The following is a 24,819-nucleotide window of genomic DNA, read 5'->3' as shown; positions in this document are numbered from 1 at the left end:
TGCCGAATTCTCTCAGCTTTTGCTTATCTGTAAAGCTTTTGAATTCTCCTTCATATCTGAATGAGATCCTTGCTGGGTACAGTAATCTGGGTTGTAGATTATTCTCTTTCATTACTTTAAGTATGTCCTGCCATTCCCTTCTAGACTGAAGAGTTTCTATTGAAAGATCAGCTGTTATCCTTATGGGGATCCCCTTGTGTGTTATTTGTTGTTTTTCCCTTGCTGCTTTTAATATTTGTTCTTTGTGTTTGATCTTTGTTAATTTGATTAATATGTGTCTTGGGGTGTTTCGCCTTGGGTTTATCCTGTTTGGGACTCTGGGTTTCTTGGACTTCTGTGACTATTTCCTTCCCCATTTTAGAGAAATTTTCAACTATTATCTCCTCGAGTATTTTTTCATGGCCTCTCCTTTTATCTTTTTCTTCTGGGACTCCTATGATTCGAATGTTGGGGCGTTTCATATTGTCCCAGAGGTCCCTGAGGTTTTCCTCATTTCTTTTGATTCTTTTTTCTTTTTTCCTCTCTGCTTCGTTTATTTCCACCATTCTATCTTCCACCTCACTTATCCTATCTTCTGCCTCCGTTATTCTACTGTTGGTTCCCTCCAGAGTGTTTTTTAATGTCCTTTATTTCATTATTCATTATATATTGACTCCTTTTTATTTCTTCTAGGTCATTGATAAACATTTCTTGCATCTTCTCAATCCTTGTCTCCAGGCTATTTATCTGTAACTCCATTTTGTTTTCAAGATTTTGGATCATTTTTATTATCATTATTCTAAATTCTTTTTCAGATAGATTCCGTATCTCCTCCTCTTTGGTTTGGTGGGCATTTATCATTTTCCTTTACTTGCTGAGTATTTCTCTGCCTTTTCCTCTTGTTTATATTGCTGTATTTGGGGTGGCCTTTCTGTATTCTGGTAGTTTGAAGTTCCACTTTATTGTGGAGGTTCCTCACTGTAGGTGGGGTTGGACGGGTGGCTTGTCAAGGTTTCCTGATTGGGGAAGCTTGTGTCGGTATTCTGGTGGGTGGAGCTGGATTTCTTCTCTCTAGAATGCAATGGAGTGTCAAGTATTCAGTTTTTAGATGTCTATGGGTTTAGTGTGGCTCTGGGCAGCCTGTATATTGATGCTCAGGGTTATGTTCCTGTGTTCCTGGAGAATTTGTGTGATATGTCTTGCTCTGGAACTTATTGGCTCTTGGGTGGAACTTGGTTTCAGTGTATGTATGGAGGCTTTTGGATGATCTCTTATTAATTAATGTTTCCTGGAGTCAGGAGTTCTCTGGTGTTCTCAGGTTTTGGGGTTAAGCCTCCTGCCTCTGGTTTTCAGTCTTATTCTTGCAGTAGCCTCAAGACTTCTCCATCCATACAGCCCTGATAATAAAACTTCTAGATTAATGGTGAAAAGGTTCTCCACGATGAGGGATACCCAGAGAGGTTCACAGAGTTACATGGAGAGGTGAAGAGGGAGGAAGGAGATAGAGATTACCAGGAGGAGAAGAGGGGGACTCAAACGTGGAGAGAGCAGTCTAGCCAGTAAGCACTTCCCTATGTGCTCTCCACAGTCTGGAACCCTCAGAGAGGTTCACGGAGATACATAGGGAGGAGGGAGGAAGGAGATAGAGGTGAGCATGAGTAGAAAGGAGGGAATCAAGAGGGCAGAGAGAGATCTGGGCAGTATTCTATTCCCAAAGTGTTCCCCGGTGCTGAGAACACCCACAGAGATTCACAGAACTGGGTTGAGAAGAGAAGGGGGAGGGGTGGAGATAGAGGTTCCCTGGGAGAGAAGAAAGAGAGTCAGTAGGTGGAGAGAGTAATCAAACCAGTAATCACACTCCTGAGTAAAAATGGGTACTAAAGATTGGGTTCTTAAATGTACAAAGTTGATGTCAAATATGTAAAATAAAGATTAAAAATCTAGACTAGAGGTTAGACTCTTAAAAAAAATACAATATAAAAAAAACCAAAATCACAAAAAGTGTAAGATATATGTACACAATTTCCTTTAAAAATAGGGTCTTTTTTATTTTGCAAGGTAATAGTGGGTTATAAAAATGAAAATTAAAGGTGTAACAGAAGACTTAAAGAAAAAAGAAAAAAATTTAAAAAATTAAAAAAAAATGATACTAGTAAAACTATATCCAGGACTTTCTCTGGAGCTGTTGTGAGCAGTGTGGGGTCAGTTCAGTTTCAGATAGATCCTTGTTCCTGCTTATACTTTTCAAGATCCATAGGCCCCTTTCAATGTAGTCAGTGTTAACTACAGGGATTTTAATCTGTTGACCTGTCACTTCCAAAACGGTTCCCTCTGTTTATTTGGCTCTGTTTGCAGGTCTCTTCAGTGTCTAATTAACGCCCTGACACAAAGGGGCAGAAGTGATCTCTTTAGGTTCACTTGTTCAGTCGCGCTGTGGGGAGGGAGGAACACTGCAATCCAATATCACCAGCGTGTGTGTGTGGAGAACTCGCAGTGTCTCGGCCACACTGGGTTCGCCCCCGCTCATGGCGTGTGTGTTTTCCCAGTCTGCCCTGCTCAGACTTCAGGTTACTCGGCCAGGGAGTGGGCCCTGAGATGCATGCACTTTCCAGGTCTAAGCCGCTCAGGTTGAGGTTCCCGGGTATTCCACAAAGGCGCAGACTCTGTTGGGCCCGCGGTTTGTGCTGATTCCCGGTCGGAGCATCTCAGGCAGCCAGGTGTTTGGCGAACGCACTCTCCCCTGTTGGGGTGGTGCGGCTTATCACCTCCATGGTCCCTGCTTCAGTTTCTTGGCTTGCCCGGCTCCGGTGTGCCTTGTGTCAGTTCTGGGGAGCTGGTCTCTGGCTGTGACCCTCTCGGTGGATGTCAACCCTCCAGGATCTCAGGCAGTCTTTGCTTGGAAACTGGAAGCCTGTTTGCAGTTTGGTAAGGGGCACCCTCTCTGGGGCCGAGTTTCCCCCTTTCCGGCTCTGGCTGGCCCCGCCTGCCCGCTGTGTCCAGCAGGGGATGGGGTGGTCCGCAGCCGGCTAGCTCTCCTCTGGTATTGCTCAGTCCTTTGTTCTGTGAGCTGGCCGGCAGTGCCTTAGATTTGGGCTTTTCGTGGGATAGTTCTCTCTCTCTGGCTGTCCCATAGTTTAGGTTGCTATCTCACATTAGCTCCCTCAGATTGCCTTCAGGGCATTCGGGCCCGGTCCTTACCCTAAGCAGTTCCGCCCGCTCCTCTCCGTTCAGCCCCCACTTGCTGGTGGCGGATGCAAGCGTCTGGGGTTCTATACTGGGAGTTGCCTTTAGGCACGTAATCTGTGGCTTTTATTTATTTATTTTCCTTCTCAGTTATGTTGCCCTCCGAGGTTCGAAATCTTACCCCAAACCCGCTGGTGAGAGGGTTTATTGGTGTTTGGAAACTTCTCCTCTTTTACATCTCCCTCCCTGGGACGGGTCTCCATCCCTAACTCTTTTGTCTCTCTTTTTATCTTTTGTATTTTGTCCTACCTCCTTTCGAAGATAATGGGCTGTTTTTCTGGATGCCTGATGTCCTCTGCCAGCGTTCAGAAGTTGTTTTGTGAAGTTTGCTCAGCATTCAGATGTTCTTTCGATAAATTTGTGGGGGAGAGAGTGGTCTCCCCATCCTATTCCTCCACCATCTTCAGGAGCTGTATTGGTCATAGCTTTTCTTCCAAGAAGTAAACGTTTTTTAATTTCCTGGCTGCAGTCACCATCTGCAGTGATTTTGGAGCCCGCCCCCCAAATAATCTGCCACTGTTCACTGTTTCCACTGTTTCTCCATCTATTTGCCATGAAGTGATGGGACCAGATACCGTGATCTTAGTTTTCTGAATGTTGAGTTTTAAGCCAACTTTTTCACTCTCCTCTTTCACTTTCATCAAGAAGCTCTTTAGTTCTTCTTCCCTTTCTGCCGTAAGAGTGGTGTCATCTGCATATCTGCTGCTGCTAAGTTGCTTTAGTCTTGTCTGACTCTGCGACCCCATAAACGGCAGTCCGCCAGGCTCCTCTGTCCCTGGGATTCTTCTCCAGGCAAGAATACTGGAGTGCATTGCCATTTCCTTCTCTAACGCATGCAGGCATGCTAAGTAGCTTTAGTCGTGTCCGACTCTGTGTGACCCTATGGACAGCAGCCCTCCAAGCTCCTCTGTCCACAGGATTCTCCAAGCAAGAATACTGGAGTGGGTTGCCATTTCCTTCTCCCCTGCATATCTGAGGTTATTGATATTTTTCCTGGCAATCTTGATGCCAGCTTGTGCTTCCTCCAGCCCAGTGTTTCTCATGATGTACTCTGCATATAAGTTAAGTAAGCAGGGTGACAATATACAGCCTTGACATACTCCTTTCCCTATTTGGAAACAGTCCGTTGTTCCATGTCCAGTTCTAACTGTTGTTTCCTGACCTGCATACAGATTTTTCAAGAGGTAGGTCAGGTGATCAGGTATTCCCATGTCTGGAAGAATTTTCCACAGTTCGTTGTAAACCACACGGTCAAAGGCTTTGGCATAGTCAATAAGCAGAAGTAGATGCTTTTCTGGAACTCTCTTACTTTTTTGATGATCCAGCAGATGTTGGCAATTTGATCTCTGTCTCTGTCTTTTCTAAATCGAGCTTGAACACCTGGAATTTCTTGGTTCATGTAGTGTTGAAGTCTGGCTTGGAGAATTTTGAGCATTATTTTGCTAGCATGTGAGATGGATGCAATTGTGTGACAGTTTGAACATTCTTTGGCATTACCTTTCTTTGGGATCAAAATGAAAACTAACCTTTTCCAGTCTTGTGGCCACTGCTGAGTTTTCCAAATTTGCTGACATATTGAGTGCAGCACTTTCACAGCATCATCTTTTAGGATTTGAAATAGCTCAACTGGAATTCCATCACCTGGCACTAGCTTTGTTCATAGTGATGCTTCCTAAGGCCCACTTGACTTTGCATTCCAGGATGTCTGGCTTTAGGTGAGTGATTATACCATCATGATTATCTGGGTCATGAAGATCTTTTGTGTATAGTTCTTCTGTGTATTCTTGCCACCTCTTCTTAATATCTTCTGTTTCTAAATTAAACCTAGCTATAACAATATTTCATAAAGGCTAAAGTATGAAGAGAAGTGAAATTAGGCCCAACACATGCAAATCAAAAAAGCAAGGGTTATGATCTTGATATGTGACAACTTAAAATTCAGGCCAGGAACATTATGTGAACAACAACAAAACAATGAAAACATATTTTTAATACTAACAGCTACAATTCACAATGAAATTATAAAGATTTGAATTTATATGCCTCAAAATACAGATGCAACTATGTAAGAAAGAAATTACATAGTACTTACAAGGAGAGACAAGCGTATTAATAAGAGTAACTTTAAACCACTTTGGTCAAAACAGAGCAAGAAGAAAAATACAAACAAGGATTTAGAATATGTAAACAGAAAATATTGTATCTTATAGTTATATACTGTATAGTTATATCCTGTCTTCTCAAGGTACATGAACTATTTATGACTATTGACCATTAAGTCACCACAAAAATGTCAAACAATGTCATAACACAAACTTATTTCCTCATCTCATGCAGTAAACTATTAATGGATTAAAAAAAACCAGTTGTGAACTTATAACCTATGACGGAGAAAATCAGAGTTTACACACCAAAACTTGGCATGTTCCTTTCATTGTATTACAGATGGTTTTGACTAAAATCTTGGGTCTCACAAAAACTTTTTCCAAAATATTTAAATGTACAAAAAATCTAAAGAACACACATATTTATCACTTGGAATAATTTTGTGGTTTATGCAGTATCTCGTTAATATGTATAAAAAGTGGGCTGGTTTATGTGTGTGTTAAGTTATGCTTGGTCTTTTGTTCAGTTATGAAGGTTTTCTGTTTTCTCTATTGATATATGTATTTGTATGTAAGGGTTAGTTTGATGGCTCATTGTCCAGAGGAATAAAATAACCAATAATCATCGAGGACATTAGGATTTCTCTGATGTGATTTCTTTTAACTAATTATTTTGACTGCCTCAGGTCTCAGGTATGACGCACAGAATCTTCACTGCATCAGGCAGGATCTCTTATTGCAGCTCACAGACTCTCTAGTTGTGGCGCATGGGCTCAGTAGCTGCAGATTAGTTGCCCCGTGGCATGTGGGACTTCAGTTCCTGGATCAAGGATCAAACCCATGTCTCCTGCATTGGCAGGTGGATCCTTTACCACTGGACCAACAGGGAAGTCCCTCTAATGTGACTTTAGCGCATAAAAAGTTGCTTCTAAAAAAGATACAAGCTTTTCAAATATAAGATGGCACTGCCTCTGTTCTAGTCCATCCCCTGTTGTTTCTGAGCTTTAACTACTCATAGCCAGCTGTATAGGGGAGGGAAAGCCCTGCTGGAGTCGCATCCTCCTGGCCCAGCAGGACCAAGCTCACGGCTCGACTCTGACGGAGGAAACTATGGCCTCTGCTTCTCCCAGTCCCCTCTGCCTTTACTACTTTAAGTATCCAGTCCTTTCACTATTTCTGAAGCTGCAACACCCCTCTCATTGAGTTAATCGATCAAGATACACTCACCCTTCTCATGGCTTGTAAGATATTTTTAATTAAAGAACTTTTTACTGTCAGAGCTCTTAACATCCTTGATCACTGGCAATCCATGCAAACTATGAAACAGAAGACAGGCATCAGTGTGCAGAAAGCTTCAGGTGGACCAATCAGGTGGAGAAAAGGTTTAACCCTCCTTGGCTACCATGAATTTTCCCTGCAGCTAGATCCACTACCAGGTAATATAATACAAGTTCTAAGTCTCATCTCTCCCCTTCCCCACACAGTTCCAGTTGAGGGTGCTCTATAAACAATACATGTTTCTTGAAGATTTCATCCAAAGAACTGAACTTTCTCCATCGTCCACACCTACTGCCTCACTGAACAGCAACCTTTGCCAATTTAAAAGCCATAATCAAAGAATTATCCTTTGATTATTACAATTTAAAGTGTTGTAACAGGAAATGCACCTGTTTTCATATTAAGTCTATCAATTTAGTGATTGGATATAACCTTTGCCAAATGTCTTTAGATAAATTGGCGGATATGTGCATTTATTTGCATAAAACCGGGATGTGGCAGTAACATGAGTGAGTTGCCTATTTTTCTGGTATTAAGCAGATTTTTCAAATTTATTCAGGTGAGTCATGAAAGAGACAGACTGTGGGTTTCTATCTGGCCGTGGGGGCCTATCCTTGGGATTTTGTGTTTGTGGAGTGTGTGAAAGCTGTGACACTTGACACCTGCCCCCATTGAAATTCCCAGCTCAGCTCAGTCTTTGTGGGGGAGGGGAGCAGCTGCAATGAAGGCAGAGCTTCACTTGCTGCCTGCAGGACATGAAGTCTGCTCTGTGAACAGTCACTATTGTTTGAGGTGGTCAGACACTTTTCACAGCTGGTTTATGGCAATTTATATTTTCTGTTTTGTCTTTTTCACACAGCTGTGGTGAACTTGGACAATTCTGTGGTTGACCTGGAGACCCTTCAAGCTCTCTATGAGAATGTGAGTAACAGGAGGTTTTCTGTGTGAGAATGTGACACACGCACAGTTCTTGTCAATGTCCACATCTGGGCTCATTGCCTCCATGTCCTCTGAGGAAGTTTGATATGGGGCCACTGAATTTACATAAGTCTGGATTTGTTAAAATTTGTACTTTCTAGAAATATATTGAATAAATGCATGGTCTCATAGTTTTAAAAATTGTGATTCAAAACATGTTGTATGTGCGGTCTTTCAGATTTCTTCTTTTGAAATATAATCAATCCTTAGGCGTAGGGTGATTTGAGAGGAACGTTGTGTGATGTGCTGATGCATTTACTCTTGATGTGAAAACTCTCAGTAGCTGCTATTATTGCCCTATTTTACAGATGAGGAAACTTGGCAGAGAGAGTCCATACCATCTGCCCAAGTCACACATGCTGTGTTGTGGTGAGGTGGGATGTGATTTCATTTTGTCTCTGTTTTTCTGTCTGCCACAGTTTCCTTCACTGAGCGTCAGGATATGGTATCTTTCTCCTAGTACCCTTTTCTCTTAAAAAGGTGGCAGGAAACCGGCATGAGGAGAACAGACCAGGGCATTGTGCTCTGGGGAAGTGCAGTCTGGGTGGGGCTGTGTGAAATGACTTTTGCTGGGGCTTGGCATTAAATGACATTTATTCATGTAGTAAGAAAGCTATTCTCTCTTCAGTGTGCTTGATTGAATCTAGGAAAGTCTCAGTGTGGCCATGTTTTCTCCCTTGGTTTCTGTTCTTGCCTGTGGTATGCCTGGTATTTAAGCCTCTGTGATTAAATGGGGCCTGATTTGGTTGGTCCTGGGCTTTTCTGACCCTCTTCCTGAACCCCTCCCTTGAGGACAGTGTGTTCCACCTGTATGTCTGTTCTTAGATTTGGTACTTTTAAAGCACATGTCCACATGATGTCCCTGTGAGGCCAGGACCTTCATGGGTAGGTATTCCTCACAAAGTATCACCCAGTCCACGGGTGAAATACACAGCTGTGGTGAATGCAGCTGGCACCTGGTGCCCATTGTGGGCACAGGTGTCTGACTCATTAATGAACTGGAGTGGAAGGCATGAGTGTTTTGTTACCTGTTGGTCACTACATGATGGAAAACTTGGAAAAAATGGAACTGTTTAGAGGTATACAGAGCTTTCATTTCCCTCATCCTTCCTGCCAACCCGCTCTCAACCAAGAACCATGTGGAAGAAACAAGGAAACACCAGGGAGGACAGTGTCTTCAACAGGTTGTAACTGTGTCAGACTTCATTCGTGTATGTGTAACTGTAGCTCATGCACATATTTCATGTACTTATGTACATGTCTTTCTGCAGATACATAGTGTGTATGTCTGTACATTATATGAAGACATGAATGTTTTATTTTAAGCTGGTATATCCATGTGCAGAAACATACAGAAAAAAACAGAACATTGGGGACAACTGTATTTATAAGGAGAGTTCATTTTACAGTGATTTAGAGTATTTTCTTTGGGAGATTTTCACCTTTAAAGAAAGTAACTTCACAAAATAGAAATTTCTGACTGTGGACAAACCAGATAGCTACCCAGAATTTCTTACCATTGTACTCCATGAAAGGAGAACCAGCACCAGCTGGAACTGGTTACATTTGTGATTTTCTTTATATTGTTGATATCATTAAATCTGATGGTCAGACTTTCACTGTGTCAGGAAAACAATCATTTTGTGGTAGGAGTGGTTCACGGTGATACTGGTTTAGGTGGGAATATTCTGGATTGTTTTGATCACTATCTTCAGTAGAGGAACTTGAAGCACCCCTTATTAGAGCATCTCTAATAAGCATCTCTTATTAGAGATGCCTTGTGTAATAATATGTGCCTTGTATACAAACAGAACTCATACTAATTCCCGAGTCATGTCCATTAATATACAAGGCCAAAGATGGCAGAACTATTTCTTTTATCCACAGCAACATCCCAAGCACTTAGATTCAGGTAGTACTGGGCACATAGGAAATATTCAGTAAAAGTTAAATGGATCAGTCTGTCAGCTCAGTCACTCACAGTCATGTCTGACTCTGCGACCCCATGGACTGCAGCACGCTAAGCTTCCCTGTCCATCACCAACTCCCAGAGCTTGCTCAAACTCATGTCCATCAAGTTGGTGATGCTATCCAACCATTTCATCCTCTGTCCTCCTCTTCTCCTGCCTTCAATGTTTCCCAGCATCAGGATCTTTTCCAATGAGTCAGTTCTTCACATCAGGTGGCCAAAATATTAGATCTTCATCATCAGTCCTTCCAATGAATGTTCAGGACTGATTTCCCTTAGAATTGACTGGTTTGATCTCCTTGCAGTCCAAGGGACTCTCAAGAGTCTTCTCCAACACCACAGTTCAAAAGCATCAATTCTTCAGTGCTCAACTTTCCTTACGGTCTAACTCTTACATCCATACACGACTACTGGAAAAACCATAGCTTTGACTAGATGGACCTTTGTCAGCAAAGTAATGTCTCTGCTTTTTAATATGCTGTCCATGTGGTCATAGCTTTTCTTCCAAGGAGCAAATGTCTTAATTTCATGGCTGCAGTCACCACCCGCAGTGATTTTGGAGCCCAAGAAAATAAAGTCTGTCACTTTTCCATTGTTTCCCCGTCTATTTCCCATGAAGTGATGGGACCAGAATGTTGAGTTTTAAGCCAACTTTTTCACTCTCCTCTTTCACTTTCATAAAGAAGCTCTTTAGTTCCTCTTCTCTTTTTGCCATCTAGGGGGTGTCATGTACATATCTGAGGTTATTGATACTTTTCCTAGCAATCTTCATTCCAGCTTGTGCTTTATCCAGCCTGGCATTTTGCTTGATGTACTCTTCATATAAGTTAAATAAGTAGGGTGACAATATACAGCCTTGACGTACTCCTTTCCCTATTTGGAACCAGTCCATTGTTCCATATCCGGAACTACCAGTTGCTTCTTGACCTGTATACAGATTTCTCAGGAGGCAGGTAAGGTGGTCTGGTATTCCCATCTCTTTCAGAATTTTCCACAGTTTGTTGTGATCCACACAGTCAAAGACTTTGGTGTAGTCAATAAGGTAGATGATTTTCTGGAACTCTCTTGCTTTTTCAATGATCCAGTGGATATTGGCAATTTGATCTCTAGTTCCTCTGCCTTTTCTAAATCCAGCTTGAACATCTGGAAGTTCTCGGTTCATGTACTGTTGAAGCTTGCTTGGAGAATTTTGACCATTACTTTGCTAGCGTGTGAGATGAGTGCAGTTGTACGATAGTTTCAACATTCTTTGGCATTGCCTTTCTTTGGGATTGGAATGAAAACTGACCTTTTCCAGTCCTGTGGCCACTGCTGAGTTTTCCATATTTGCTGGCATATTGAGTGCAGCACTTTAACAACATCATCTTTTAGGACTTGAAATAGCTCAACTTGAATTCCATCACCTTCACTAGCTTTGTTCATAATGATGCTTCCTAAGGCCCACTCGACTTTGCATTCCAGGATATCTGGCTCCAGGTGAGTGATCACACCATCGTGGTTATCTGGGTCATTGAGATCTTTTTTGTATAGTTCTTCTGTGTATTCTTGCCACCTCTTCTTATTATCTTCTGCTTCTGTTAGGTACATACTGTTTCTGTCCTTTATTGTGCTCATCTTTGCATGAAATGTTCCCTTGGTATGTATAATTTTCTTGAAGAGATCTCTAGTCTTTCCCATTCTGTTGTTTTCCTCTATTTCTTTGCACTGATCACTGAGGAAGGCTTTCTCATCTCTCCTTGCTATTCTTTGGAACTCTGCATTCAGATGAGTATATCTTTGCTTTTCTCCTTTGCCTTTAGCTTCTCTTCTTTTCTCAGCTATTTGTAAGGCCTCATCAGACAACCATTTTGCTTTTTAGAATTTCTTTTTCTTGGGGATGGCCTTGATCCCTGCCTCTTGTATGATGTCATGAACCTCTGTCCATAGTTCTTCAGGCAGTCTATCAGATCTAATCCCTTGAATCTTTGTCCCTTCCACTGTATAATCAATCATAAGGGATTTGATTTAGGTCATACCTGAATGGTCTAGTGGTTTTCCCTACTTTCTTCAATTTAAGTCTGAATTTGGCAATAAGGAGTTCATGATCTGATCCACAGTCAGCTCCTGGTCTTGTTTTTGCTGACTGTTTAGAGCTTCTTCATCTTTGGCTGCAAAGAATATAATCAGTCTGATTTTGGTGTTGACCATCTGGTGATGTCCATGTGTAGAGTCTTCTCTTGTGTTGTTGGAAGAGGGTGTTTGTTATGACCAGTGAGTTCTCTTGGCAAAACTCTATTAGCCTTTGCCCTGCTTCATTTCATACTCCAAGGCCAAAGTTGCCTGTTACTCCAGGTATCTTTTGACTATCTACTATTGCATTCCAGTCCCCTATGATGAAAAGGACATCTTTTTTGAATATATATATATGAATTCATGAGTGAACTCTGCTGGTAGGTTGGGTTTATGACCTCTTGGATTTTCTGTTATATAGTTTTCCGATCCTTTTTGCCTCTTAACACTGATAGATACTCATCATGAGTAAGGATCCCTGTTGAACATCGATTCATGCCCTCTTTATTTTGTTGATAATGAGACTACACGTGCATGATAATGAGTGGCTCTTTCTGGGAGGGTGTGGATAGCTTACTGTAACCTGATCTGCACAAAAAGTGGTGAGGAGCAGAATGACTGAAACTTTGAAAAGGGTAAATGAAAAAGATAAATTTGTTACATATTTTTGGAATTCTGAGTCATTAAGGTCAGACTTCCGGGACCTGTTGGCATGTGAGGGTCTTCGGTTTTCTAGAGATGTGGGCTGAGGCAGTGTCTGGTTTTCTGGGTGTCAGACAACAGTCATGGATGAAGGCTTCCCCAGTTAGGTGATAAATATACTTTTAACAAAGCAAGAAACTTCCCCTAACTCAAGAGAAAATTGAGCTACATATTCCCTGGTGGTGAAAAACGCACTTGTTCAAAATCTTCATTCCAGTTGTTTAAGTTCCTAACAGAGCTATGACCATTCGGAACATATGATCATTATGATCAGGGTATCTGAGTTTTAGAATAGTAGTAATTTAATGCGTATTATGCACCAGACACCACTCTAAGCATCTTACATGTGTTACTTCATTTAATCCTCCAAGTGGCTTACATCCAACTTAGAAGGAAGAAGCACTATTGTTAGAAAACAGGAAACTGACCCAGAGAGGTAGCTCATTACTGGGTGTGACCCTGGTCCCTGACCACCATGCTCTGAAGCACAGTATTTCCTGACTCTTGAAGAGCACTGGACAAAACCCTCTGGGAGGAGGTAAGACACACTGTGTGGTGGCAGGAACTCAGGGTGAAAAGTGAGAATGTGGCCAGGTTTCAGCATCAGAAGCTCATGGTTGCCCCCAGTGATTTATTGATGCTCCTTCAGCTTCCATTTCCCCATTTCTAAATAGGGTGTCTAATAATTCATAAAAACATCCATTTTTGTCACTGTCAAATGGACATAAAGAGAATTTTCTGGACTATTCAATACTATTATGCTTTTCTTTTAAATAAAAATAAGCTTGAGCATAGAACTTAAAATAACTGATTGTCAAATGACAGTGACTATATCTAAGACTGGTAGCATCAAAGATAGCAAAAGTCATGCACCATGGATCTTAAAACTAGACCTTTCCTCGAGGGCCTGAAGATTTTGCTGAACAAAGAAGAATACATACCTGTGTATTTATAGGCAACATGAATTCATAGGGAATACTTCTTTAAACAAAATTTTCACATTTAGAATGACACCACTTTATTTACAATCTTCATTTTAAAATTTGTATTTCATTTTTTAAAACAGTTTCAGAGATACACTGAAGTTGCAGGTCACTATGAAGGACTATTCTTTTTCTGTATCAGTTGCAAATAAATTGTCAACATTATGCCTGATTGTCCCTGAATACTTTAGTGTGTATTTCCTACAATGTAGCAGACACTTAATCATAATACAACCAACAATATCATGAAATTGACACTGATATATTCAGTTCAGTTCAGTCGCTCAGTCGTGTCCGACTCTCTGCGACCCCATGAATTGCAGCACGCCAGACCTCTCTGTCCATCACCAACTCCCGGAGTCTACCCAAACCCATGTTCGTCGAGTCGGTGATGCCATCCAACCATCTCATCCTCTGTCGTCCCCTTCTCCTCCCGCCCCCAATCCTACCCAGCATTAGGGTCTTTTCCAATGAGTCAACCCTTCGCATGAGGTGGCCAAAGTATTGGAGCTTCAGCTTCAACATCAGACCTTCCAATGAACACCCAGGATTGATCTCTTTTAGGATGTATTGATTGGATCTCCTTGCAGTCCAAGGGACTCTCAAGAGTCTTCTCCAACACCACAGTTCAAAAGCATCTATTCTTCGGCACTCAGCTTTCTTCACCGTCCAACTCTCACATCCATACATGACCACTGGAAAAACCATAGCCTTGACTAGACGGACTTTTGTTGGCAAAGTAATGTCTCTGCTTTTAAACATGCTATCTAGGTTGGCCATAACCTTCCTTCCAAGAAGTAAGCGTCTTTTAATTTCATGGCCGCAGTCACCATCAGCAGTGATTCTGGAGCCCAAAAAAGTAAAGTCTGACACTGTTTCCCCATCTATTTTCCATGGAGTGATGGGACCAGATGCCATGATCTTAGTTTTCTGAACGTTGAGCTTGAATCCAACGTTTTCACTCTCCTCCTTCACCTTCATCAAGAGGCTCTTTAGTTCTTCTTCACTTTCTGCCATAAGGGTGGTTTCATCCGCATATCTGAGGTTATTGATATTTCTCCCGGCAATCTTGATTCCAGCTTGTGTTTCTTCCAGCCCAGCGTTTCTCATGATGTACTCTGCATATAAGTTAAATAAGCAGGGTGACAATATACAGCCTTGACATACTCCTTTTCCTATTTGGAACCAGTCTGTTGTTCCATGTCCAGTTCTAACTGTTGCTTCCTGACCTGCATACAGGTTTCTCAAGAGACAGGTCAGATGGTCTGGTATTCCCATCTCTTTCAGAATTTTCCACACTTTATTGTGATCCACACAGTCAAAGGCTTTGGCATAGTCAATAAAGCAGAAATAGATGTTTTTCTGGAACTCTCTTGCTTTTTCGATGATCCAGCAGATATTGGCAATTTGATGTCTGGTTCCTCTGCCTTTTCTAAAACCAGCTTGAACATCTGGAATTTCACGGTTCACGTATTGCTGAAGCCTGGCTTGGAGAATTTTGAGCATTACTTTACTAGCATGTGAGATGAGTGCAATTGTGCGGTAGTTTGAGCATTCTTTGGCATTGCCTTTCTTTGGGATTGGAACGAAAACTGACCTTTTCCAGTCCTGTGGCCATTGCTGAGTTGTCCAAATTTGCTGGCATATTGAGTGCAGCACTTTCACAGCATCGCCTTTGAGGATTTGAAATAGCTCAACTGGAATTCCATCACCTCCACTAGCTTTGTTCGTAGTGATGCTTTCTAAGGCCCACTTGACTTCACATTCCAGGATGCCTGGCTCTAGGTGAGTGATCACACCATCGTGATTATCTGTGTTGTGAAGATCTTTTTTGTACAGTTCTTCTGTGTATTCTTGCCACCTCTTCTTAATCTCTTCTGCTTCTGTTAGGTCCATACCATTTCTGTGCTTTATCAAGCCTATCTTTGCATGAAATGTTCCTTTGGTATCTCTAATTTTCTTGAAGAGGTCTCTAGTCTTTCCCAATCTGTTGTTTTCCTCTATTTGTTTGCACTGATCGCTGAGGAAGGCTTTCTTATCTCTCCTTGCTATTCTTTGGAACTCTGCATTCAGATGAGAATATCTTTCCTTTTCTCCTTTGCTTTTCGCTTCTCTTCTCTTCCCAGCTATCTGTAAGGCCTCCTCAGATATATTATTAGTGTCATCTAATCCTCAGATCCCGTTGTTTTGATGGTTGTTCCAATAACATCCCTTATGACATCCTTTCTGTCTTCCTTTCCTTGGGCACATGCTTCTTTTTGATTTATATTATCATTTGTATACATATGTCTTATCTTTCAATTTAACTATAAACTCCTTCAGTTCAGTTCAGTTCAGTTGCTCAGTCATGTCCGACTCTTTGCGACCTCATGTACCACAGCAAGCCAGGCCTCCCTGTCCTTCACCAACTCCCAGAGTTTACCCAAACTCATGTCATTGAGTTGGTGATGCCATCCAACTATCTCATCCTCTGTCATCCCCTTCTCCTCCTGCCTTCAATCTTTCCCAGCATCAGGGTCTTTTCCAATGAGTCAGCCGTTCACATAAGGTGGCCAACGTATTGCAGTTTCAGCTTCAACATCAGTCCTTCCAATGAATACTCAGGACTGATCTCCTTTAGGATGGACTGGTTGGATCTCCTTGCAGTCCAAGGGACTCTCAAGAGTCTTCCCCAACACCACAGTTCAAAAGCATCAATTCTTCGGTGCTCAGTTTTCTTTATAGTCCAACTCTCACATCCATACATGACTACTGGAAAAACCATAGCCTTGACTAGATGAACCGTTGTTGGCAAAGTATTATCTCTATTTTTAAATTATTTTAATAGTTAAAATAACATGTTTTAATATGTTGGTCATAATTCCTTCCCAGGAGCAAGCGTCTTTTAATTTCATGACTACAGTCACCATCTGCAGTGATTTTGGAGTCCAAAAAAATCAAGTCAGCCACTGTTTCCACTGTTCCCCATAAATTCCTTACTGGTAGGATTTTCATATTCCATGCTTAGCACGATGGTTTATGTATAATATAATAATTACTAGTTAATTAAAGAAGGATCTGAGAGTTGTACTATTTTTTGCTCTTGGTGTGGTTTTATCAATGAAAAAGATGAAAATGGTGAATGTCACTATTTCAAATACTGTACTTTTTTGAAAGATCAGTGTAAAAAGTAATGTTGCTTTCTTAAATATAATTTCAGAAATATGTATTCAAAGATTCAGAATGCAGCACTCACTCACTGGCAGCACTGATAACTACCTGAATAGATGTCAATCATTACTATCCCAGAAATCATTCATCAGATTTTTGTGTGATTTTTTTCAAACAGTATTTTAAATTTAGTAAGTGACGTTTTGTCTTAGGCAGCCTCAGTATGTTCATTTCTTTCTTGTTAATGCAGTTTCAGAGGCTTTTGCCTCAGAAGCTGTTGGAGCTGCTGGAGGAAGTTTTCCCTTTTCCCAGGTTGCCTTGACCTTTGAATGCCCAGTGGATTGACTGGATGTGCAGACTTTCTTGTCTCAGTTCATTGATCCCAAGGTGAGCCCAAGACTTGGACCCATTGTAGTTTATTTATTTTGTGCACAATGCAGAACACAGTTCTCCGTGTTTTTCAGTTGTTAAAAGCCTCTGTGTTTACCTATGACTCACAGAAATGAGGTGGCAGCCACGTTACCACGTGTCTATGTGGACCTCTGGGGCCCTTCCCGTGTCCCTCTCCCCTCCAGCCTTTACAGCTGGAGTGGAGCTGCATTAAATAGGCTGAAGTTTTGTTCTTGCCTGAGATGAGGTGACTTTCCTGAACCAACCCTCCTCTCCTGCCCTTACACACAAGACACAACAGAAGGTGTGGTTCCAGCCACGTGAAACCAGTATGTGTGCCAGTCCCCAGGGGACTGGGGTTCCAGCTGCACTTCTCATTCATCATGTATTATAAGGGGAAGCACCCCAACCCAGTGGAACTGCGGCGGACATTTCATGTCTTCTCTGCACTATTGAAGATGTGGGGAGAAAGAGTGGACAGGCTAGGCAAGGCCAGTGACACGTCCTGGCCCTTTGCAGTGTGACCCCCCCACCCCTGCCTTTCCTGGAGCATGCCCAGCCCATTGCAGCTGTATCACCACCACTTCTTCTTTATCTAAAAAATCCTGTACTCAGCCATAAAAAAGAACAGATAGTACACAAATTATATACTTTTGAAAATACTACTGTGGTTCATTTGAAATAAACCCAGGCTTTCAGAAATTTATCTGTTATAAAATGTCAAGAAAAGTGTCTTATATAATTATAAATTAATATTGTTAGTCTTTACCTGTTACAAAATAATTGAACATATAGCTTTTAAAGTGTCTTCTTCCAGTTATGTTTCTTTTTACCAAGAATTATTATGTGAAAATGTCACCTTAATGATGTCCAGCATCAGAGTGGAATGAGATGATCTCTGTTTCTTTCCCCTTCGATATATAATCAGTAAAACATCCATAACTCAATAAAGATGCCTCTGCTCAGCACATCAGGTCTCTGGAGAGTTCCTCGGATCTGTGCATCTGAAGGCATGTGGGTAGGACACGTAGAGAAAGCAGAGCCTGCGACAGTGAAGGTGGTGTCTGTGATCCTGGACTAGCTGCGGGCTCAGCATACATCCCCAGGGAGCCTGGCAGCACTGGTCAGGCCGCTTGTATAGGACTCCAGCCTCCTGACCACTGAAACGCCTGGGCCATGGGAGCTGGGCATCAGGGACTCCAGCCACCTGTCTCCTCACCCCCCAGAATTGTGCCTGTGGACCCCACACCCTGGACATGCAGGAGGCCCCAGAACGCGGTGGAAGTGACCCACATCCCAGTAACACCAGCAGCAATACCCAGGTCACCTACGACACCTGCCGAGGCCATGCAGGTGGAGACACACAGATGTATGCCACAGCTCCACCTACTGGAGGTAAAAGGAAGCGCTCTAATTACTGACCTTTTAAAATGTTAGCTCCTAGTAGCTCAGCTGGTAAAGAATCTGCCTGTGATGTAGGAGACCCCGGTTCAATTCCTGGGTCAGGAAGATTCCCTGAAGAAGGGATAGGCTACCCACTCCAGTATTCTTGGGCTTCCCTGGTGGATCAGCTGGTAAAGAATCTGCCTGCAGTGTGGCAGACCTGGGTTCAATCTCCTGGGAAGATCCCCAGGAGAAGGGGAAGGCTACCCACTCCAGCATTTTGGCCTGGAGAATTCCATGGAGTGTATAGCCCATGGGGTCACAAAGAGTCAGACACGACTGAGCAACTTTCCCTTCCCTTAAATGTTAGAATCAAGTTAAAGAAGCTTTACCTAAAGAAAAAAGGTGTTGTCTACTTCACACGTGCCTGCAGAGGAACAGCTCATCCAGCATCATGAAAAACCAAGGTAACACTGTGTTTCAAAAAGGAACCAACAGTCCTCCAGAAAAAAAAAAAAAAAAACTTAAGGAGTATTATCCAAGTGGAAGATAATTCAAAATGGCCGTTGTGAAGAAGCACAGAAAAACTCAGAAAGGCATTACAATGAGATCAGGAATAATATTATTGTACAGAAGGAATTCTTTACCAAAGAGACTGAAACTCTAAAAAACCAACAAACAGAAATTCTGGAGCTGAAGAACTCAATTAACAAGATGAAAAATTCATCAGAAAATACTGGAAATAGAGTAGACCGTGTGGAAGAAATAGTGAGCTCGAAGATATAAATCTAGAAATGATTCAGATAGAAGAGAACAGAGAATTAATATCCTTAAAAAGTAAGGAAATCCTACAAGAATTCTTTTATAAAGGGCAACAGAGTGATGGGTACCCAGGAGAAGAGGCGGAGAAGAGAGTAGAGCGATTATCTAAAGAAATAATAGCTGAGAACTTCCCAGACAGGGGAAGGAAGTGGATATGCAAGCCCTTGAGGCTAAGAGAACTCCTAGTTACCTCAACACAAAAAGACCTTCTCCAATATACATTATGTTAAAACTGTCAGAAGTCAATGACAAAGAATTTTAAAGGCAGCAAGAAAAAAAATGGAACCCTACAAAGGAACTCCCATTGAGCCATCATCAGATTTCTCAGCAGAAACCCTGAAGGCCAAGCAAGAGCAGAATGGCATTCTTAAAATACTGAATGATAAAAAATGTCAGCCAGAAGTACTCTCTCCAGCAAAGTTGTCCTTCAGAAGAATGAAGATTGCCCGGGTTAATGTGTACAATTGTAAATACCATATGAAAGATGGCATTTTAAGTAGGAATTTCAGGAGAGGGAGAAGAGAAGCCACGTGGATATTTCAGGGATGATTTCCTGCCCGAGGTATGAGCAAGTCTGATGTGTTCAAGGATCAGTAGGGAGGCCCAGAGCAAACGGTGTGAGGGAGGGGAATATAGCTGGAGGTGATCAGAGATGTGAAGTACCAGCTCCTCGAAGATGCTGAAGCATCAGGGGCCATTGTCATGGAACAGGATGCCAAGGCAGATGCCAGGGAGTATTAGGTGAGCCCTGGCTGGCACAGGTGCCAAGTGCCTGGACACATGGGGCTGAAGAGGTCACTGGGCCTCAGTCAGGCCTGCAAAGTTCGAAAGGGCTCTGTGTGCTCTGGTTTGTGGCTACAGCTGAGGCCGGAGGAACCCCATGTTCTCACACACCCACATTTTGGATCACCGGTGCAGATGGCTCCCCTGAGCGAATCACGAGCAGCAGGGAAAGAAGAGACCAACCCCTGCGCGGCCAGAGTCAGGAAGAGCACCTTTCCGCCGGCTGTGTGCCTCCAGCGCCCTCTACTGACAGAGCTTAACATTGTGTTCACAGGGCAAAAGGCAAGATGCTGAAAGGCCTGTCCACTATGTTAATAACGGGGTCAGTGGGGTAAACTGAGGGCTGAGAGTCAATAACTGGCATGGACAGTAGGGAGGGTTGAGGCTTGGGAGGTTTGTTCTTATTTTGCGTAGAAGTCCCATGTCACTTGTGACTCCATAAGACTCAAGTCTTGCTCATATGAAGGTGCCTCTGGAAGGAAAAATTTATCTGTGCACTTGGATCTGGCTTGGGGTCTCCTTGGAAATATTTCAAACTTTATTGTGCGATATAACTGTAAATATTCATTTCAAGTCTGAAACAGTATTGGAAATATATCTGAATAGAGTCTTAAATTTGCCATAATGTTTAATAATGGTATTTTTAAATTTTTATTTATTTTTTAACTGAAGGATGATTGCTTTACAGAATTTTGTGGTTTTCTGTCAAACCTCAACATGAATCAGCCATAGGTATACATATATCCCCTCCCTGTTGAACCTCCCTCCCATCTCCATCCCCATCCCACCCCTCTAGGTTGATACAGAGCCCCTGTTTGAGTTTCCTGAGTCATACAGCAATTTCCCACTGGCTATCCATTTTACATATGGTAATGTAAGTTATTCTCTCCGTACATCTCACCCTCTCCTCCCCTCTCCCCCTGTCCATAAGTGTATGCTCTATGTCTGTTTCTCCATTGCTGCCCTGCAAATAAATTCTTCAGTACCATTTTTCTAGATTTTGTATATATGCATTAGTATACGATATTTACCTTTCTCTTTCTGACTTACTTCACTCTGTGTAATAGTCTCTAGGTTCATCCACTTCATTAGAAATGACTCAAATATGTTCCTTTTTATGGCCGAGTAATATTCCATTGTGTATATGTACCACAGCTTCATCTGTTGATGGACATCTAGGTTGCTTCCATGTTCTAGCTATTGTAAATAGTGCTGCAATGAATGGGACACACATGCCTTTTCCATTTTGGTTTCCTCAGGGTATATGCCTAGGAGTGGGATTGCTGGGTCATATGGTGGTTTTAATCCTAGTTTTTTTTTTAAGAAATCTCCATACCATCTCCCATAGTGGCTGTATCAATTTACATTCCAACCAGCAATGTAAGAGTGTTCCTTTTTATCCACACCTTCTCCAACATTTATTGTTTGTAGACTTTGTGATGATGGCCATTCTGGTTAATGTGAGATGATATCTCATTGTAGATTTCATTTGCATTTCTCTAATAATGAGCGATGTTGAGCATCTTTTCATATGTTTGTTAGCCGTCTGTTTGTCTTTGGAGAAACATCTGTTTAGGTCTTTTCCCCACTTTTTGATTGGGTTGTTTGTTTTTCTGGCATTGAGTTGTATGCTGCTAAGTCACTTCAGTCGTGTCCAACTCTGTGTGACCCCACACACGGCAGCCCACCAGGCTCCTCCGTCCCCGGGATTCTCCAGACAAGAACACTGTATGAGCTGCTTGTATATTTTGGAAATTAATTCTTTGTCAGTTGTTTCACTTGCTATTATTTTCTCCCATTCTGAGAGTTGTCATTTCAACTTGCTTATAGTTTCCTCTGCTGTGCAAAAGCTTCTAAGTTTAATCAGGTCACACTTGTTTACTTTTGTTTTGAATTTCCATTACTATAAGAGGTGAGTCATAGAGGATTTTGCTTTGATTTATGTCATTGAGTGTTCTGCCTCTGTTTTCCTCTGAGAGTTTTATAGTTTCTGGCCTTACATTTAGGTCTTTAATCCATTTTGAGTTTATCTTTCTGTATGGTGTTAGGAAGTGTTCTAATTTCATTCTTTTACATGTAGCTGTCCAGTTTTCCCATCACCATTTATGGAAGAGGCTGTCTTTGCCACCATTGTATGTTCTTGCCTCCTTTGTATCTTGTTCCATTGGTCTATATTTCTGTTTTTGTGCCAGTACCATACTGTCTTGATGACTGTAGCTTTGTAGTATAATCTGAAGTCCGGAAGGTTGATTCCTCCAGCTCCATTCTTCTTTCTCAAGACTGCTTTGGGCATTTGGGGTTTTTTGTGTTTCCGTATGAATTGTGAAATTTTTTGTTCTAGTTCTGTGAAAAATGCCATTGGTAATTTGATAGGGATCGCATTGAATCTGTAGATTGTGTTTGGTAGTATGGGCATTTTCACAATATTGATTCTTCCTACCCAGGAACATGGAATATCTCTCCATCTGTTTATGTCATCTTTGATTTCTTTCATCAGTGTCTTATAATTTTCTGTGCATAGTTCTTTTGTCTCCTTAGATACGTTTGTTCCTAGATATTTAGTTATTTTTGTTGCAGTGGTGAATGGGATTGATTCCTTAATTTCTCTTTCTGATTCTTCATTGTTAGTATATAGAAATGTAAGTTATTTCTGTGTATTGATATTATATCCTGCGAATTTGCTGAATTCACTGATTAGCTCTAGTAATTTTCTGATACTATTTTTAGGATTTTCTATGTACAGTATCATGTCACCTGCAAAGAGTGAGAGCTTAACTTCTTCTTTTCTGATCTGGATTCTTTTTATTTCATTTTCTTCGCTGATTGCTGTAGCTAGGACTTCCAGAACTATGTTGAATAATAGTGGTGAAAGTGGACACCCTTGTCTTGTTCCTGATCTTAGGGGAATCCTTTCAGTTTTTCACCATTGAGAATAATGTTTGCTGTAGGCTTATCATATATGACCTTTACTATGTTGAGGTATGTTCCTTCTATGCTCATTTTTGAAGAATTTTAATCATAAATGGGTGCTGAATCTTGTCAAAGGCTTTTTCTGCGTCTATTGAAATGATCATATGGTTTTTGTCTTTCAATTTGTAACACTGACCGGTTTGCATATATGGAAGAATTCTTGCATCCCTGCTATAAACCCAACTTCATCATGGTGTATGAGATTTTTTATGTGTTGCTGAATTCTGCTTGCTAAAATTTTGTCGAGGATTTTTGCATCTACATTCATCAGTGATATTGGCCTGTAGTTTTCTTTTTTTGTGTTGCCTTTGTCTGGTTTTGGTATCAGGGTGATGGTGGCCTCGTAGAATGAGTTTGGAAGTTTTCCTTCCTCTGCAATTTTTTGAAAGAGTTTTAGAAGGATAGGCATTAGCTCTTCTATAAATGTTTGATAGAATTCTCCTGTGAAGCCATCTGGTCTTGGGCTTTTGTTCTTTTGGGAGATTTTTTTTTATTGCAGCTTCAATTTCAGTGCTTGTAATTGTGTTGTTCATAATTTCCATTTCTTCCTAGTTCAGTCTTAGAAGATTGAACTTTTCTAAGCATCTGTCCATTTCTTCCAGTTTATCAATTTTATTGCCATATAGTTGTTCCTAATAGTCCCTTATAATCCTTTGTATCTCTGCATTGTCTGTAGTAGCCTCTCGTTTATCATTTCTGATTTTGTTGATTTGATTTTCACTCTTTTTTACTGGATGAGTCTGGCTAAAGATTTGTCAATTTTGTTTATCTTCTCACAAAACCAGCTTTTAGTTTTATTAATCTTTACTACTTTTTTCTTTAATTTATTTTTCATTTATTTCTGCTTGGATCTTTATGATTTCTTTCCTGATGCTAATTTTTGGGATTTTTGTTCTTTTCCAGTTGTTTCAGATGTAAAGTTAGGTTGTCTATTTGATGCTTTTCTTGTTTCTTGAGATAAGATTGTATTGCTATGAACTTCTCCCTTAGAACTGCTTTTGCTGCATCCCATAGGTTTTGAGTTGTCATGTTTTCATCGTCACTTGTTTTGAGAAATTTTTTGATTTCCCTTTTGATTTCTTCAGTAACCTGTTGGTTATATAGAAACATGTTGCTTAATCTCCATGTGTTTTTGTTTTTTACAGTTTTTTTTTTCGTGTAATTGATATCTAGTCTCATAGCATTGTGGTCAGAAAAGATGCTTTATACAATTTCAATATTCTTAAATTACAGAAGTTTGATTTGTGACCCAAGATGTGGTCTATCCTGGAGAATGTATTGTATGCACTTGAGAAGAAAGTGTATTCTTCTGCATTTGGATGGAATGTCCTGAAGATATTAATGAGATCCATCTCATCTAATGTATCATTTAAGACTTGTGTTTCCTTATTAATTTTCTGTTGATGATCTGTCCATTGGTGTGAGTGGGGTGTTGAAGTTTCCCACTATTATTGTGCTACTGTCAATTTCTCCTCTTATGTCTGTTAGTGTTTGTCTTATGTATTGAGGTGCTCCTATGTGGGGTGTATAGATATTTACAATTGTCATGTCTTCCTCTTGGATTGATCCCTTGATCATTATGTAGTGTCCTTCCTTACTTCTTGTAATCTTCTTTATTTTAAAGTCTATTTTGTCTGATATAAGAATTGCTACTCCAGCTTTCTTTTGCTTTTCATTTGCATGGAATGTATTTTTCCATCCTCTCACTTTCAATGTATATGTGTCCTTAGGCCTGAAGTGGGTTTCTTGTAGACAGAATATATATGGGCCTTGTTTTTGTATCCATTCAGCCAGTCTGTGACTTTTGGTTGGAGCATTTAATCCATTTGCATTTTAAGTAATTATTGATATATATGTTCCTATTGCCATGTTCTTAATTATTTTGGGTTTGATTTTGTATATCTGTTTCTTCTTTTGTATTTCTTGACTATATAAGTCTGTTTAACATTTGTTGTAAAGCTGGTTTGGTGGTACTGAATTCTCTTAACTTTTGCTTGTCTGAAAAGCTTTTGATTTCTCCATCAATTTTGATTGA

At 41.0% G+C, this 24,819-nt stretch overlaps 1 protein-coding gene across 1 annotated transcript in view; it reads left to right on the top strand.

Moving 5' to 3' along the window:
- The window catches only part of FMN2 (formin 2), a 389,781-nt gene that overhangs the window by 219,347 nt on the left and 145,615 nt on the right, over positions 1-24,819 (top strand). The window contains exon 8 of the mRNA XM_081574390.1: positions 7,465-7,526. Within this exon, the coding sequence (XP_081430516.1) occupies positions 7,465-7,526 (62 nt within the window). The remainder of the gene's footprint in view (positions 1-7,464; positions 7,527-24,819) is intronic.

Source organism: Giraffa tippelskirchi, chromosome 2, assembly GCF_054371585.1.
Source record: "Giraffa tippelskirchi isolate mGirTip1 chromosome 2, T2T-mGirTip1v1.2.pri, whole genome shotgun sequence".
In the NCBI taxonomy this organism is placed as follows: domain Eukaryota; kingdom Metazoa; phylum Chordata; class Mammalia; order Artiodactyla; family Giraffidae; genus Giraffa; species Giraffa tippelskirchi.
Note: the sequence above shows the minus strand (reverse complement) of the source record. Positions and strands in the feature narration are given on the sequence as shown.